The 17,896-nt window shown below is 37.2% G+C and overlaps 1 protein-coding gene across 1 annotated transcript; it reads left to right on the top strand.

Annotated features, from left to right (window-relative positions):
* The first annotated feature begins 4,250 nt into the window (after positions 1 to 4,250).
* On the top strand, positions 4,251 to 17,852 carry dnajc16l (DnaJ (Hsp40) homolog, subfamily C, member 16 like). Its single transcript, XM_051676440.1, has 15 exons — positions 4,251 to 4,386; positions 5,526 to 5,723; positions 5,976 to 6,042; positions 7,001 to 7,322; positions 7,742 to 7,926; positions 10,512 to 10,616; positions 10,735 to 10,893; positions 10,997 to 11,127; positions 11,221 to 11,398; positions 11,565 to 11,747; positions 11,955 to 12,031; positions 13,365 to 13,445; positions 13,574 to 13,666; positions 14,541 to 14,711; positions 16,321 to 17,852. Exons 2-15 carry the CDS (start codon positions 5,548 to 5,550, stop codon positions 16,757 to 16,759), a joined length of 2,367 nt encoding a protein of 788 aa, XP_051532400.1. The 5' UTR covers positions 4,251 to 4,386; positions 5,526 to 5,547; the 3' UTR covers positions 16,760 to 17,852.
* The last annotated feature ends 44 nt before the right edge of the window (positions 17,853 to 17,896 follow it).

Genomic DNA, 17,896 nt, shown 5'->3' with positions numbered 1-17,896 from the left:
TCTTCCAGGTGCATCTGAAATGTTATCTAAGCACAAATGCAACATTTGAGCAGAATTCCGTTATTTTAGTGGAGTACATGTATTAAAGGACCTTCAGATGTTTGTACTTCTCATAGGTGTCCGTGCATGTTGATTTCAGACATACTGTACTGAAGAAGATCCGAGATGTTCTCATGCTTTTGTGTGTATCCACTTTTTGTAATTTTCCATTCAGGTTATTTCCTTTTACACGTTATTTCACGTAACCAGCAAAGTTTAAACTCTTGTTTTAGCAAAGCGGTTGATTGACAGGTGAGGGGTGGGACTGATTAGTGTAGCATCATCAAATGTGATATGGTCACATGCATTTTTGACCACATTCGTATGTGATTTTTGTGATCCGATCACAAAACGTATTAGACCCCTTTCAAACCTGAATTTAGCATTGACCACATGTGATCGGATCACACGAAACTCATCTTAATACCACGTGTAAACGGGGTCAGTGTAATCTAGATTTTTGCCTCTTCTTCTTTTTTTTCTTTTTTCTTTAAAAGGGGGTAAGTCGAAATAAATTTTTGTGGTTATCAACATTATGCCACAAATGCTGTCGATTAAACTTAACTGGTATTGAACCCGGAATATTCCTTTAAGCATAGCTTGGCTCTTAATAGTCAGTTACTGGCGTCATATCTGTTGCACTGATCCTCTGACATGGGTAAACAACAATACAAAAAACATTGAATTTTACGTGTTTATGGACAGGACAACTTGTGAAATATGTTATATTGCAGGTGCTAGTTCATTATTTTACAAATTAGGGTGACACAAATTTTACCAGGGTGGATGATAACCCAAAAGTACTATTACTCAAAGTAAATAAAGCCCTTAAAACAGGGGTTCTCAACGAGGGTGGTACCACCCCCCAGGGGGCGTTCAAAGGATGCCACGGGGCGCTGAGAGCAAATTAGTAGAGAGGGAGTGTTAGGTTACAAATGGGGTGCATTTATCACTCATAATATTCTTATCTATTGTCAAGTTCCTCTTTGCATTTAAACATTTATCTAGACTTGGAGTATATCAGTTGGTTCTCAGTTATACAGGTTGGTATACATTTGACCACGGTTCATCTAAATTTGAAGTCTAGCGATGCATCTGAAGTATCTGGTTTAGCAGCGTCAAATACACAGGCAGAGGCACAACCTCCGCTAATGCAGTGCGAGCACAAAGAAGGTGCGTTTTTACCGGTCTCAAGCTCTTAAACGCACAGCTCTGCGAGAATCAGTGAGAAGCAAGGCATGAGAAGTGGAAACCATTTGAATTCAGCACAGAATTCTACATCACCACCATTGAATTTACTATAGTAACACTAACTGTACTTTAGGGAGAAATAGATTGATAATAATTTTTATCATATCACTACTTCAGCTCTATTAAATTTGTCATAGGCTACATTAGGGGAGTGAGGGAATATAATAATTTTTTGTTACAACTTATAAATATTTATATTTTGTATTTATTGTTTTTACATGTGTTTAGAGTAGGTCTACTGTTTATAATTTAAAAAATGCCATAGTTTGTTTTATAGAAATCATGTTACATCTAACCATGGTATTGAAGAAGATCCATGCTTCCATGTGCTTGCTTACTATGGTCTTGTTACAAATACCATTGCTAAAATTATAAAAATAAAGAATTAAAGCTACACTATGTAACTTTTGGCCCTCTAGCGGTTAAAAAATAAAACTGCATGTGTCTTGCAGAAGAACATTGTTTTGGTTGTGGTTCGGCTTTGCTCCTCTGCATGGATGAATGTGGTTTGAGGCACCGGTGTACACATGAATATAGGACATCTTATCAGAGCGAATGGACAAATAAATAATGAAAGAAAGGAAACAGCTATCCGAAAACATGTCATCTGAGCAGATAAGTGCCATATCTTATGCTGTTGTTTTGACTTATCAGAAACATTGATGTTTTGAAATAAATGACATTACAGAAGTTAGGCAACATTCGTTAACATTAGACATAATGATTGCTAGACTGATAAGGTCAAATTTTGTACATTTTTTATAACTGCAGGATATTCTAGCCAAATAGACTACAGTAGTAACTAATTTATAGATTGTCATTGTTACCAACCAGTGGTCAACATCATTTCAAGACTCACATGTCCTTGGCAAGCTTAGGACTAAAGGATTTATTTATATAAATTGTTGCCGTTATAAAGAAAAATATACACGTGTACTAGCAAGTGAAAAGTTCTGCACCGATTACAGTATAATTATTGTATTTCACTATACACACACAGACGTGTGTGTGTGTGTGATAACACAACTATACATAAACCATATCAATAAAATATCTTATTTGCTGAGTAAGATAAAAGCCATCTCTGGGTCACTTTTAAATCCTTTCAGATCTCGGAGTTGTCACCACCTCTGAAAAGCCAAGCCGATGTTGATTCAGGTTTTATTACGGATTCTGATGCTTTACCTTTTTGCTTGTAGACTCTGCTCTGAAGCGTAAAATACGCCAACAAAGGTCCTGTACAATTTCGCAGCTAAAGACCTGCATAATGGATGAATGCTAAACATAAAAAAACTTGTGTTTTCAGTGCCCAAACCTTAAAGGAATAGTTCACCCAAAAATGCTTCACCGTTATGCCATCCCAAATGTTTATGACATTCGTTCTGTTGAATACAAATGAAGATTTTTAGAAGAATATTTCAGCTCTGTAGGTCCATACAATGCAAGTGAATGGGTACCAACATTTCTAAGTTCCAATTCAATCTACATTAATGTAATCTATGTGACTCCAGTGGTTAAATCCATGTCTTCTGAAGCGATATAATAAGTGTGAGTGAGAAACAGGTCAAAATGTATGTCCTTTTTGCTATCAGTCTCCACTTTCACATTCTTCTTCTTTTGTTTTTGGCAATTCACATTCTTCGTGCATGCCTACTGGGCAGGGAAGAAAATTTATAGAAAAAAGAAATTAAATGTTGATCTAAAAATCATTTTGTTCATCAGAAGAAAGAAAGTCATCTGGACTTCTGGGATGGCATGAGGGTGAGTAAATGATGAAAGAATTTTCATTTTTGGGTGAACTATCCCTTTAATAAGTGTTATCAGAAGAAATGGTGACGTTACACAGTGGTAAACACTTGGCTGTCCCAACTCTTTTCGAGCATGTTGCAAACATCTGATCTGAAATTAATGTATGTGAATAATAATAATAATAATAATAATAATAATAAATAAAAAAGTAAAAAATTACAAATTAAATTCACAAGGTAAAATACAAGAAATGTGTTGATGTATTGCTTTCAATATAGCACAGGGTGAAATGTTTTTATTAGCATTTTCCATACTTTCCCAACTTTTTCGGAATTGGGGTTGTATGTATAAAAGTTTAAATCTTTAAACAAAGGAAATCAAATAGATTTACATAAACATTTGACATGAACCTAAGTGACTTTACAGTCAAATGAAGAACATATCATTTGTTAACGTGTTTTTCATAACATTAAAGCATTAGAGTAGTTAGGTTAAATTATGGGATTTTTAGTGGAAACTGGAAACCAAAATTAGTTATTTAGCAGAATGTCCAGACTAGAGCATGCTATTTCGCCTGGTTGTTCTCAAGCTACTATGAAGCAAGCAAAACTACTCTTAAAGGTGCACTCAGTACTTTTTATGTATGCCGCATTGGATTTACACTGACACCTGGTAAACTTCCAAACGGGCAAGAACAAAGGCACATTTAACTAAAGAGTTGTAAAGCCTGGTCCCCCATGAATTCAAACAGACTTTAATATAAGGAAAAATGTATATGTAGTCAATAATTAAGAGTCAGATGAAAGGAAACAATATCAGTTATGAAGTCCTCCTGTCAGAATGTTTGAACGTACAGTAGCCCTAGCATATATTTTAATTTTTTATTCTTTTTAGAGATTTTTTTGTTAATATCAGTATATTCACATCTGTATACCAACTCAAAATCAATAATTCACTGTCAAATGTGCATTACTATAAGACAAAAATATCAATGCAATATTAATTTTGTTACCTGCATTTATGATGCAGTACTAAAATCACTATATTATTATTGGTTTCTGCCCTTTAAGTTTATATCTTATTTTGATTTTATTTAATATTTTATTTTATTTTCATAATTATTTCGAATCAAGTAGTGTTAGAACTGCAAAAGAGAGCGTTTGAGAATCAATAAATCGGACTTTTATTATAGAAAGTGTTTACCCGCAATCCCTCACTACCGGAAGTAGCGAACAGCTGAAAGAAAGGGTAAAGCGTAAAGGATCGGCATCCACCCGATAATATCAGGAGAAAATGGATCGCTGCTAAATTTGTAGTAAAAACGATCAAAGCGAGGGCTGGGCCGAGGTATTACCAACATTCTGTATTCATCTGTTTTAAGTGTCTTCAGTTCTGCTGTGACATCATCGTTGCTAAGCATGTTAGTAGTGTGTTGCAGACATGCAGCGCACTGTTTCTATTCACCCTGTTACAGCCATCCATTATTACATTCGCGTGATGGTGTATAGAACTCGGATTGAGCGGGACACGTTTTCTTAGTATCTTTTTGTTGTCAAGCGTCAAATGCGTCCTCTTCCATTGTTGTTTATATAGTGTCTGTCTCGTGAATTTGATCTGACGGACGGCTGCACGCAATCAGACTGCACAACCCCAGAACCATTCGGTTTGCTGCTTCAGATAGATCGCTTAAACGGATAATTCACCCAAAAATGAAAATTCTTTCATCATTTGCTAACCCTCATGCCATTCCATATGTGTATGACTTTCGTTCTTCTGCAGAACACAAATGATTAAATCTATAAATCTATAGAAAGACTATAAATCTCCACCTTTGACCAGCCCGACCAGTAGGTGGCGATACACACGAAGAATCGCGAATCACCAAAAAACAAAAGCATGTGGAAGTGAAAGTAAAAGTGGAGATTTATAGGGGGGAAAGACTTCAATATTGATCTGTTTCTCACCCATACCTATCATATTGCATCAGAAAACACGGACTTAACCACTGGAATTATATGGATTACTTTTATACTGCCTTTATGTGCTTTTTAGAGCTTCAAAGTTCTGGCCACCATTCACTTGCATTGTATGAACCTACAGAGCTGATATTCTAGATAGATATTCTTCTTAAAATCTTAATTTGTGTTCTGCAGAATAAAGAAAGTCATACACATCTGTGATGGCTTGAGAGTGAGTAAATTATGAGAGAATTTTCATTTTGGGGGGAACTATCCCTTTAAAAATCTGGGGAATGCATTAAAAGCTATTGTAGTGTTCGCGTTAAATTACTAGAGAGATGTGTACGTGCTGCCTTGTGATATAAATGCCAGTGTTGGAGAGATGGCAGATGTGCCTTCTCTCTTGGGAAAAAAGCATATTGTGTTACCACAAAGGGTCTAACTATGGTGATGGTTAGTTCACTCAAGGTTTTTAATATCACTAAAATATAAACTATTCATATTGGATTGTGATGTATTTTTGTCAAGCCTGCCTAGGAAATATCCGAAGATGGGAGGCTGGAGTGTGTTTGTGACCGGCTGTGTGGGGATGACACTTTTCCTGGCACTGCTTGGAGATTCACTGGCAACTGCGCCTGAGTTTGATCCCTACAAAGTTCTTGGAGTGTCCAGACACGCGAGTCAGGGTGAAATCAAGAAAGAGTACAAGAAGCTTGCCAGGGAATGGTGAGTGATGGCTTTATAGAATGACAGAGATTATTGTATGTGCACATAGCATTGTTTGGACTGAGCACTGATTTGTCAACATTTGAGATGGTAAACAGGTATTGTTTAAAGTAGAGAGTTTGCTGAATATGTAGTTGGTTTTATTACATCTTACCACAATGCTTCTCTTCTTTTTTCTGTTGGATTATTACAGTGTGCTGTAGAGATGTAGTCCACATTGGCTAAATGGCCACATTTTTGTTTTGTCCATAGGCATCCAGATAAGAACAAAAATCCAGGGGCCGAAGACATGTTTATCAAGATCACTAAATCTTACGAGGTAGGTCATGTCATATTACCGGTATCTTGCAGTATAATGTGGAGTGGTGGTGGCGTAGTGGATTAAAGCATAGAACTGGTAAGCAGAAGGTTGTTGGTTCAATCCCCACAGCCACCACCATTGTGTGCTTGAGCAAGGCACTTAACTCCAGGTTGCTCCAGGGGGATTGTCCCTGTATTAAGGGCACTGTGAGTCGCTTTGTATAAAAGCGTCTACCAAATGCATAAAATGTAATGTAAAAATGTAAAATAATGGTATTTCACCTGTTTATCAAAATATTTTTTGTTATGTAAGAACTGCATTATACATCTGAAATTAATAGCATGTGAGTGGTTAAAACTTTTTAAAGCATACATTTGGCTACTACCATTGTCAATAATATTTTCTCTATGAGTGTGTTTACATGCACATCAAAACACTGAGCCCGTTTACATGCACACCAATATGCTGATAACTCTCAAAATTCTATTCTATTCTTAAGTAGTTTATAACCTTACACAGATAAAGTAAAGCCATTAATGCGTTTACAAGACCACATAGTTGTCGGCTTACTAAGCATAATTGGTGTAAGAACATGCATGTAAACGCACTCACTGATGACTATAAAAAAGCAGTTTACTGTAAAAACCCTTTTTAAGGGTTTACATGTAACTCATTTAACCGAGATATTGAAATTGTCCAGTTTTTCTCTTGTCAGAACGTTGATAATGGCTTTTACATGTAAACAATAAAAAAACAAAAATGGGGCAATGGGCAAAAATTAAGGTGTGTCAGTGTCATTTTGCTCAAATTGATGATGTTTATGACATTTCTGAAATGTAAGAACACAGTTTAAGGAGTTTGCTTGGCCTTTCACATTGTCTGCTTATTTACCATAATCTGTATTTGATGCATTTAATGCACTAATTGTGTATATCCTCAGTAGTAAGCACTGCATAAAGTGTGTTGCTTTCCATAGATCCTGTCCAATGAGGAGAGAAGGGCCAACTATGACCGTTTTGGTCAAATGGACGAGAATCAAAACTTTGCGCGCACACCACAGGGCTTCAGACACTTTCAGGACAGTTTCTACTTCGATGAATCTTTCTTTCACTTCCCTCGGACGAGTCGAGATTTCACAGACAGCAAGCACCTCCTTCACTACAACCAATACATAAATGAAGTGTTGCCAGATAGTTTCAAGAGACCGTACCTGATCAAGATCACATCAGAATGGTGCTTCACCTGCATCCATATTGAGCCCATTTGGAAGGACACTGTACAAGAGCTGGAGCCACTGGGTAGGTACATCAGAATGGTAGACTCACTGGAAGCTCCCCAACAAATATTTATGTGGCTGTCTGTTTATCTATCCTTCTGTGTATCCATTTATCATGTTTGCTGGTTTGCTCTAATAGCTACCTGTCTAGCTAAATATTTATTTTGATATTTGGTATGGAATGAAATAAACATATTTAAAGTCAACATTTCAGTCAACATCGAATTTGGCCCCCAAAAAAAAGGAGTCTTATATTGCTGCATCATTTTTCTGCCTGCCTTTTGGAAAATCAAGGGCACGCTTATGATGCCTTAAAATATTGTCTAGGTAGGCAGCTCACTAGATTTTGGAACAGGGCTTATATCTTAATTGCTTTACAGGTGTTGTCAACTAAATATTGTTTTAAACTCATATAATATATCCTTCTCTTGTTTGGTTTAGGGGTTGGTATTGGTATTGTGGACATTGGCTATGAGAGACAGCTGGCCAACCATCTTGGTGCCCACCGCACACCCTCCATTCTGGGCCTGATCAATGGCAAAGTCACTTTCTTCCACTACGCTGTGGTCAGGGAACACCTGAGACAGTTTGTGGAAAGTCTTCTACCCCAGAAGCTGGTGGAGAAGGTAAGATTGAGCTATATTTATAATTTTTCTGACTTTCAAATATAAGTTTATAGTGAGTTTGTTATGGGAAAACAGCTGCTTAAAGGAATAGTTCACCCCAAAATGAAAATTCTCTCATCATTTACTCAGCCTCATGCCATCCCAGATGTGTTTGACTTTCTCTCTTATACAGAAGATTTGAAGATTTTTAGAAGAATAGTTCAGCTCTGTAGGTCCTCACTATGTAAGTGAATGGTGACCAAAACTTCGAAACTCCAAAAAACACAAAGGCAGCATAAAAGTAATCCATGCAACTCCAGTAGTTAAATCTGTATCATTAGGAGTGACGTGATAGTTCTGGGTGAGAAACTTATCAAATTTAATCTTCTTTTTTTCTTTTTTTTTTTCTTTTTTTTTCTTACAATAAATCTCCACCTTTGACCAACCCTGGCCAATAGGTGGTGATATGCACAAAGAATGCGAATCGCCTAAAAACAAAAGTAGAAGAATGTGGAATTGAAAATGAAAGTGGAGATATAGAGTAATAAATGACTTAAATGTTGATATGGTTCTCATATCGCTTCTGAAGACATTGATTTAATCACTGGTGTCAAATTGATTACTTTTATGCTGCCTTTATGTGCTTTTTGGAGCTTTAAAGTTCTTGCCACCATTCACTTGCATTGTATGGACCTACAGAGCTGAAATATTCTTCTACAAATCTTCATTTGTGTTCTGCAGAAGAAAGAAAGTCATACACATCTGGGATGGCATGAGGGTGAGTAAATCATGAGAGAATTTTCATTTTTGGGTGAACTGTTCCTTTAATGAAATGCATGCATTTGTTCTTGTTGCTACAAATAAGATCTATCAATATTAGAGCCCGACCGATAGGGATTTTTGAGACCAATACCGATTTTAGAAGGGGAAAATTCACTGATTACCGATATGGTGGCCGATATAGTAAATTTTTGAGCTGGAATGAAAACAGACTTTTTCTATGTGGATTTTTCACTGATTTTGCACAGATAGGACTATGCAAAGGTACTCAGAAGGCTGCTTTCTTAAATATTTTTATAAAAGAATATTTGACATTATTATTATAATACGTTGTCAACAAATTCTAGAAATGAAAACTGAGAAAATAAAAATGCAATAAATAGCTTAAAAAACATCAGTACTGTATGTTCAGTATCAGTCAGTTGCTGACCATTTATATAAAGAATAAATAAAAATACAATAAATAACTTAAAAAAACATCAGGACTGTTTGTTTAGTGTCAGTCAAATGCTGACCATTAAAATAAAGAATAAATAAAATAAATAGCTAAATAAACATCAGTACTGTATGTTTAGTATCAGTCAAATGCTGATCATTAAAATAAAGAATAAATAAAAATTTAATTAATAGCTAAATAAACATCAGTACTGTATGTTTAGTATCAGTCAAATGCTGACCATTAAAATAAAGAATAAATAAATAGCTAAATAAACATCAGTAGTACCGTTTAGTATCAGTCAGGTTGTAAAACAAGAAGCATTTACACCTGCAGAGTCAAGAGATAAACAGCGGCAGCGGTGTTACACCGTATTCTGCTATACAAGTTCAGGGGAAACTTTCAACAGTGGAAAACCAGACTTTTAAATATTACATTTTGTAAATGCAATGACTGTAATTGTTCGGTTGAAGGGGGTACCAAACTGCAATCCTGAACAAAACAGTTAGGTGAATACATATTTGCACATTAGCTTCCACTCAGCTGACAAGCAATGAAAGTAGCTACGTGGTTAACTAGTTAGCTATAAGCTCGTTGTCACTGAGAGTAAAAGATGGACCAGCATTGCGTCTCACCAATTAGGTAACAACGTAGCGTGAAATCAACACTCAACAGACACAATCCACCACCGCACTGTTGTCTGCTGAGCTGCTAAAAGATACTCTGATGTTTACCTTTCAATCTGCTACATTACTTACTGCACTGACAAACTATAGCTGGCTAACAGCAAACAGACATGAGTGACATGATTGTCAGGGACAGGGTTAACGTTATATTAGTTATATTGAAAAGGGAAAATGATGTGGTCATTGTTTATTAACTTTCCAGTATGTATTTCACAAACTAGTTAGCAACTTATTGCTTAACTCCGCCCTGTTTGCAGAGCCACAATGATGTCAGTTCAGCTCTGTAAACAATGGAGTCGGAGCGCGCTCTGCTGGACAAACTATGTAATGACACCAATTCTAAAGCATTGTTTTCTGCATTATATGTTCTGAAAAAAAGTTTTCATATCTGCGCATATCGGTAAAAAATATACGCCGATACCGATATATCAGTGAAAGGCTAATATTGGCCGATAATATCGGCCGACCGATATATCAGTCGGGCACTAATCAATATACAAACTCATTTAAATGCTTGACAAAATAAGTGTTATAGATTAGGTTTACATTTTTATTTTCATTTCCCATTCTAACTATTTTAAAAAACTAAACCTGGTTCCCGCCATGAATATAGCCATAGAAGCTGGCATGGCGTAAAAATGAAAGAAACAAACAAACAATCATTTCCCATTCCTTTCTCTTTCCTTCTTTTCCTTTCCATTTAGGTGACAGATAACAGCTACCACGAGTTTTTGAACAATTGGCATGAGGAGAATAAGCCAAGGGTGGTGATGTTTGATATAGCATCTACAGTCCCTCTTCTGTACAAGGTGAGACTTTAATTATAGTAGTTGTTAAAATAGTCATGGTAAGCCCTTGTAGTTAAGAGATTGTCATCTTGAACTGTTTTCTTCATACATTTGTCTTCTCGAATACACTTGTTCGCAGCTCACTGCGTTTGCCTATAAAGACCACGTGAGGTTTGGCTATGTAGATATGGGTCTGACCGAGACTTCTCAGGTCGTACGGAGGTTCAACATAAACACATATGCTCCCACCATGCTCCTGTTCAAGGAGAACACAGAGAAACCTGCAGATGTTATACAGGTGAAGCCGACTTTCCCAGTCAGTTACACTCAAGATTGAATTTTCTCACAAACTGTGTACCAATCATTTTGTTGTTGCTAAAGGTGTCTTTTTTTGTCCCCAGGCAAGAGGAATGAAGAAGCAGATAATTGATGAGTTTGTATCCAATAATCGTTTCCTGCTAGTGCCGCGCCTGGTGAATCAGAAGCTGTTTGATGAGCTGTGTCCGGTTAAACAGTTTCACCGTCGCAGGAAGTAAGAAAACGCACCTCTCACTCTAGCATGGGGTGTGTTTGTGGTCTTATTCCTCTAATATAACTGTCATCTCTCTCTCATTCCAATTCTTAGATACTGTGTTGTTCTTGTGACTGGGGAAGGGGAAGAGTTTGTGTCAGTGAATGAGGCTTTCTTTGACTTTGCTTCTTCCAACACCAAAGAAGTTCTGAGGTTCGCTTATGTTTATCAGAGACAACAGCAACCTCTATGTGACACCCTGCTCAAAAAGGATGGCACAACCCCTCCACAGGTCATTATCCTTTAAATGTCCACACAGCAGCAACTACACTCCTTGTGTGGCCATTTAGGTTGCAATTTTTGTTTCAGTGTTAACTGTATATGTGAAACTGTCATTTATTTTAGATTTTGCACATCTGGTGGAATTAATCACTGACTCGATCAATCAATGATTTTAGGTGATAATCTTGGAGAGGCGAAGCGTTACAGGAAGGGTGTTGTATCGGACAGTGACGGGTGGCTGGAATGGTAGTGATGATGATAAGCACCGCCTCCATGAACAGCTGGAGCTCCTGCAAAAAGACCCCTCCTACCTTACCCATGATGCAATGCTGCCCGAACTCAACAATGAGTTTGCTTCTGTAAGTCACCGTGCCAAATACTGTCTGTTGGAACTTATGTTAACTTAGACATTTAATGATTGAACTTTATTCAATCAAAAAAACTTTGCAATAAATGCATTGTTATACTGTATAGTTTACATCAAAAAGATCAATCATTTGTAATTATACTAATAAAGAATAGTACAGAGCACTAATAAAATTTGTTTATTTTGTAATTTATTCCAGATGTTTCTAATTCAGTGGATGAACACTGCATATGATTATCTCGCTCAGTTTTACTTCGATCTTCTCTACTCTAACTGGTGAGCACAAGGGAAGAGTTTATAGTCCTGTTTACTTCTTGCTGTAACACACAAGGAGATCTATAAGGTGATCTGTTCTCTAAGTAATCAGAGCAGTGTCACATGCAAAGCGAGACATTTATCGCAAAGCACACATGTGATGTTCAGAACAGCCCAATCTGCCCATGTTGTGTCTATACTGGTACTTTAAAGAAATATTTCACCAAAAATGGAAAATTCTGTAATCATTTACTGACACTGTATGACTTTTTCTTCCGTGGAACACAGAACACACTGCTCTTTTCCAAAAAATGGAAGCAGAAGTGACTAGGCTCTGTCAGTCTCCAAAATGAGCATCTGCTAAATCTTCTTTTTGTTTTGCTTAAAATTATCCCCTGCACCATAGCTCTCGATTCTAATTTGTGCATGCACGCATTCAAACATGACATGACTCATCTTGAATGACATAAGGGTGAGTAATTGATGACGAAAATATGATGACATTTTCATTTTAGGGTAGACTATTCTTTTAAATGCAATTACGTGAGGTTTGATACAAGACACCTTTTAAAGGGATAGTTCACCCAAAAATGAAAATTCTCTTATCATTTACTCACCCTCATGCCATCCCAGATGTGTATGACTTTTTCTTCTGCAGAACACAAATTAAGATTTTTAGAAAAATATCTCTGCTCTGTAGGTCCATGCAATGCAATTGAATGGTGATCAGACCTTTGTAGCTCTTAAAAGCACATAAAGGAAACAGAAGTTATCCATAAAACTCCAGTGTGTCAATCCATATCTTCAGAAGCAATATAATAGGTGTGGTTGAGAAATAGAACAATATTTAAGTCCTTTTTTACCCTAAATCTCCACTTTAACTTTCAGATGTTAAACTAAACAGGCACTACATGTGACTTTCAGATGTAAAAGTGAAAGTGGAGATTTAGAGTAAAAATGACTTTGATCTGTTACTCACCCACACCTATTATATTGTTTCTGAAGACATGGATTTAAACACTGGAGTCATATGGATTACTTCTGTGTTTCCTTTGTGATTTCTGGAGCTACAAATGTCTGATCACCATTCACTTGCATTGTATGGACCTACAGAGCTGAGATATTATTTTAAAAATATTTGTTTGTGTTCTGCTGAAGAAATTAAGTCATACACATCTGGGATGGCATGAGGGTGAGTAAATGATGAGAGAATTTTCATTTTTGGGTGAACTATTTCTTTAATGCCAGCTGAAAATATGTTCTAAGTGCTAATAATACACTTAACACTATAGTATAAACAGTAATGTCTTTTATTGTAAGTGCACCCTGCTCAGGCATATTCTGCTTCCCTCAGGCGAGAGATGATGCCTGTGCTATCCCTGATCTTCTCAGCTCTTTTCATCCTGTTTGGGACTGTGATCATTCAGGCCATCAGGTAGGACTCCAGTTTGCCTGTGTTCTCTCATACGCTTGGTCCTTTTAGATAAGATGAGAAGATAATAATGCTTTTTATTCTCTGGGCTTTTGGAATTAGAGTTGTACATTTGCTTTTTTGATGTACAGTGACTCTGGTGAAGACAAACCAGCCAAACAAAAGACCGCTGAGTCACCAAAGACAGCTGAGAGCTCTTCTCGAGGACCAGAGAGCACTACGAGGTAAGACATTGCTTGTCAGTCAGTTGGAATTGAGACCAAACTATATTTCAATGACAGAATTACACTGTGAAACACCAAAGCAGCACTGTCAAGCCACAGTAAGTCAAATAAATATTTTGAGGACACCGATTTATTTAGACAACCTTTGGTCCTGTTACTTAGGGTGCTTTCACATTAGTACTTTTGGTGTGTACCCAAGTTCGAATGACATCAAAGTTCGATTCATTTGGGTGGTGTGAACGCTGTTTTCTGAACTCGGGTGCACACCTGCGAACCACACCCGAGTCCACTTGAAAAGGTGGTCTGGGGTACAGTTCATGTGAGCTCCGGTGTGGTTCGCTGCTGATATGAATGCAATCGTGCCAAATCGCGGAAGTGAACCGCTATTTATGACGTATAATTTGTGTTTTTGCAGGCTCCTGATTGCAATTATTATGGTTTAATGCACTTCGCATACCTGCTTGTGTCCAAATAAATCACCTTCAAAGAGCGGCTCACATTCTTCACATCTCTTGCAATGCCTTCGCGGGCTCGCGGCAGACAAACGCTAATATTCTTCACATCATTGCACATTCAATGCATTCGTGGCTGACAAACATAATTGTCATTTTGTGCATATAAAGTTTTGGTGGTAAATCCAAAGAGATCAATACTTTAATACACACTGAAGCTCATGTCTTCTTGAGTTATTCGCCTAGATACAGTGGTAAACAGCTGCCGCTTGTACTCACGTTGATGACGTTATCGGACCCCGGTTTGGACTCAAAAAATATGATGTGAACAGAGACCAGTGGGGGGAGGAAACAAACTTGGGTTCGGTCCAAGCAGTTGAACCAAGTGTGAAAGGACCTTAAGATTTTCTGTTTTCTTGCAGTCGTCCACCTAAGAAGAATTTTGTGGAGGTGACAGAGTTGACAGACATAACCTACACTAGTAACCTGGTCAGGTTAAAGCCTGGTCATATCAACGTAGTGCTGATCCTCACTGATGCTTCTAAACAAGTGCTGCTTAGGAAGTTTGCCAAAGAAGTGTATTCATTCTCAGGGTAAGGCCTGTGTGGGTCTGTGTGAATGAGTGAATGCTTGAGGGATTTAAGCTTGTTCCTGGAGATTTACCTTCCTGCAGAGTTATTGCTGTGTTACATTCAACTCAGAATGGAAACTGGAAGTTAGAACTTCTAACTTCCTTCTTGGAAGTTTGAGGTTTGACTATATTTCCCATCATTCTCTGTGACATTGCAAAACTGATCAGATACAAAGAAAACTCCAATTACACACCTAATGCACAACCTTTGCTCTTCATTTTGTTGCAAAAATGTTTAAATGTAATCTGTTTTTCTGACAATCACTTGAATCCACTTTATATCATAATTACATCTTCTGAACTTGAAAGTAGGAACTTCCCAGGAGGACAGCAAAAGATAGCTGGGACAGTTGTGATTGAATGGAGCTGCAGTTTGGCAAAGTGACTACAAAAATCTCTACATTTTTCAGCCTATTGATTATATTCAAAATATATCTCAATAATTATGTATTTATTCTGAAATAGCTCAGAAATTATTTATTTATTCAAAGGCTCTGTTCAGACCTGGTATTAACATCCGTCTTGGGTGATCCGATCACAGCAGTGACAGATTGCCATTCACTTCACACCTGGCAGAAACATTATTTAATCTGTATAGCCATTTTAGCCAAGTAGATTCAAAATGTTTAATGCATAAAGTAAAAATCCTGTTCAAAAATGAAAGCATTTCTTCCATATTTTTTTTTTTTTTTTTTTACTAAATCAACACAAGGAAGAATTATATTTAATAATTGTTATATATATGCACTAATATCTAACAATACATAGTAATAAAAATCATTATTTACATTTACGGTGTGTACATAAATTTTTCTTTGGAACTCCGTTGAATATTATTATAATACAAATGGGACCCAGCCAAGTCTATTAGAATTATTAAAAAAATTTGACCTGTTTAATACAGTTGTAATATACAGTATTTCTGTGGAATTTACTTCAACTGGAGCCTTTATTTTGCTGAAAATGTTAAAGTGCTGTATGTATTTGACAGTTTACAATGTTCCTTATTACAAATCTAGTGAAGCACAGTCATCTCCTTTTCTGTGATGCTGTGTAGCATTTATAGATTTGCATAATAACTTGCAGCTACAAATGTTCAGAATTGCGCGAATGTGTGAACCTGCTGCACTTTGCTTTTTACAATGCATTCGAACCACTCTGAAAACAGTGTATCATGAGCCTCGTGCGTGCACACAGAACAGCGCATCACCCGTTCACTCTGAAGCGCACAGACCATTAATTTAATTAAATCTGAGCCGATTGCGGTTTAATAATCACATATGACCAAATCACGATTTTTGTTAATTTGATTATCTGTGCAGCCCTGAAGGATCAGGAAATTAGTCTAATGACGTGCACTTTTGGAAACGTAGGGGCCAAATAAAAGCACATTAATATCTTCACAATGTTAAATTTTATATCACCAGCAAAATAATCGTTATTATATCACAAACTTTCAAAAGATCACCCAGCCCTAATTGGATTGAGATCTCCAGAAACAGTATTAAGTGCCCGTATTGCGTACTGCAACAAACAAATCCAAAGGATTATATGCCCTTCTCCTCCTGCAGGTCTCAGACTCTCCACTACTCCTTCTTAAACGTGGACAAACACAGCCAGTGGATGGACTCGCTCATGGAGGCGGCTCCTGATGCCAGGCCTTCAGACTGCCTAGACGAAGAGGAGGAGGACACCGCCTCGCACAAACCAGACTATACTGGCCATGTCCTGGCACTCAATGGCCACAAGAAATACTTCTGCATTTTCAGACCTGTGTTTACAGGGGAGTTAGCCGAGTGTAGCAGGTCATCCGACGAAGATGGGGCGGTGGCCGGGCCAAGCAAAGTAGCAAGATCCCGGTCCAGTTCCCGGCGGAGGGCCACCTCTCTGGAGATCCACCATAAACTGGACCGACTGGGTCTGTGGATGGAGAGGCTTCTGGAGGGAACTCTACCCAGGCATTACGTTCCAACCTGGCCCGGTCTGGACACCATAACACCCCAGAAATAAGACTCCCAATTGTCCAAAGGCCCACCCAGGCAGTGGGTCAGGACTATTACAGGAGGCATGCTGTAGTGATGTGAAAGATGTTGGATTCTGATGATCAACATTTTTTCTATCTGAATTACTCGGTTACTTTGAGCGATATTAAGTTATTCTGTAAAACGCACTGGTTATGAATAGAGTTTGTCTTTATTTGGAGCACCATGTGCTCATCAGCTGCTTTAGAGGCGAAAACGCCTTACTTTCTGTAACAGTCGCTTGTTAGCATGGCTGTTTCTTTACTGTATGGATGCTTTTCTGAATCCCAGATAAAGCCACTCTGTGTAGCTTCAGAAGCAGCTCATATTAAGATCACCTTTTAGCCTGTTTTCCAATCAAAGTCACTATTTGGATTATAGAAATGAGAAAAAGTGTGTGGGGAAAGTGTCAACCCAGTCTCTTTATGCAAAATCTCATACTGAATTTCCTAATCTAAACCGTTCTGCATGAAGACTTGAGACAGTTTGAAGACTTGAGGTTCTTAAGTAGATACTTACTGCCATTTGTGCATGTTCTGCCTTTCCTTAAATCCAACATTTGTTGTTATGTCTTTTGTTTCATGTTATGCACTTTGAAGACTTGCTTTGGATTTTTTCATTTAGAAACTAAATGGTACAGATTAGCTATTTTACTAACATTTTAAGGAATATTCCAGGTTTAATTCAAGTTAAGCTCAATCGACAGCATTTGTGGCATAATATTGATTACCGCAAAAATTTATTTTGTCTTGATTTTTTTAACATTAAAATACACTTTTTTAAAAGTTTAACCATAAGCAATAAACAATATGCACGTAAACATGATTTAGTGTGATAAAATAACTAACCTTTTTTTATACAATACATGAGTTTTAACAGAAGAATTAATGTAAGTGTTTTATAAAATTATAAATGTCACATTTTTGCCTTTAAACCCTCCAAAAATTGGCCACATTCACTTCCATGTTCATGCCTCACTGTAACCTCAATTTTTGCTTCTTTTTTTAAGAAAAGGAGGGATGAGTCGTAATTAATTTTTGTGCTAATCAACATTATGCCACAAATGCTGTCGGTTGAGCTTAATCAGTTTTGAACCTGGAAGATTCCTTTCTAATTGCATCTGTAA

Source organism: Myxocyprinus asiaticus, chromosome 37 (genome assembly GCF_019703515.2).
Source record: "Myxocyprinus asiaticus isolate MX2 ecotype Aquarium Trade chromosome 37, UBuf_Myxa_2, whole genome shotgun sequence".
Lineage (NCBI taxonomy): Eukaryota > Metazoa > Chordata > Actinopteri > Cypriniformes > Catostomidae > Myxocyprinus > Myxocyprinus asiaticus.
The sequence above is the reverse complement of the archived record's forward strand: the minus strand, read 5'-3'. Positions and strand labels throughout refer to the sequence as shown.

Bases quoted from the DNA above. Each gene is read 5' to 3' on its own strand.
- dnajc16l (XM_051676440.1), top strand. From the start codon at position 5,548: ATGGGAGGCTGGAGTGTGTTTGTGACCGGCTGTGTGGGGATGACACTT. The intron at 5,724-5,975 runs GTGAGTGATGGC...TTTTGTCCATAG, and splicing joins AAGAAGCTTGCCAGGGAATG to GCATCCAGATAAGAACAAAA. The intron at 7,927-10,511 runs GTAAGATTGAGC...CTTTCCATTTAG, and splicing joins CCCAGAAGCTGGTGGAGAAG to GTGACAGATAACAGCTACCA.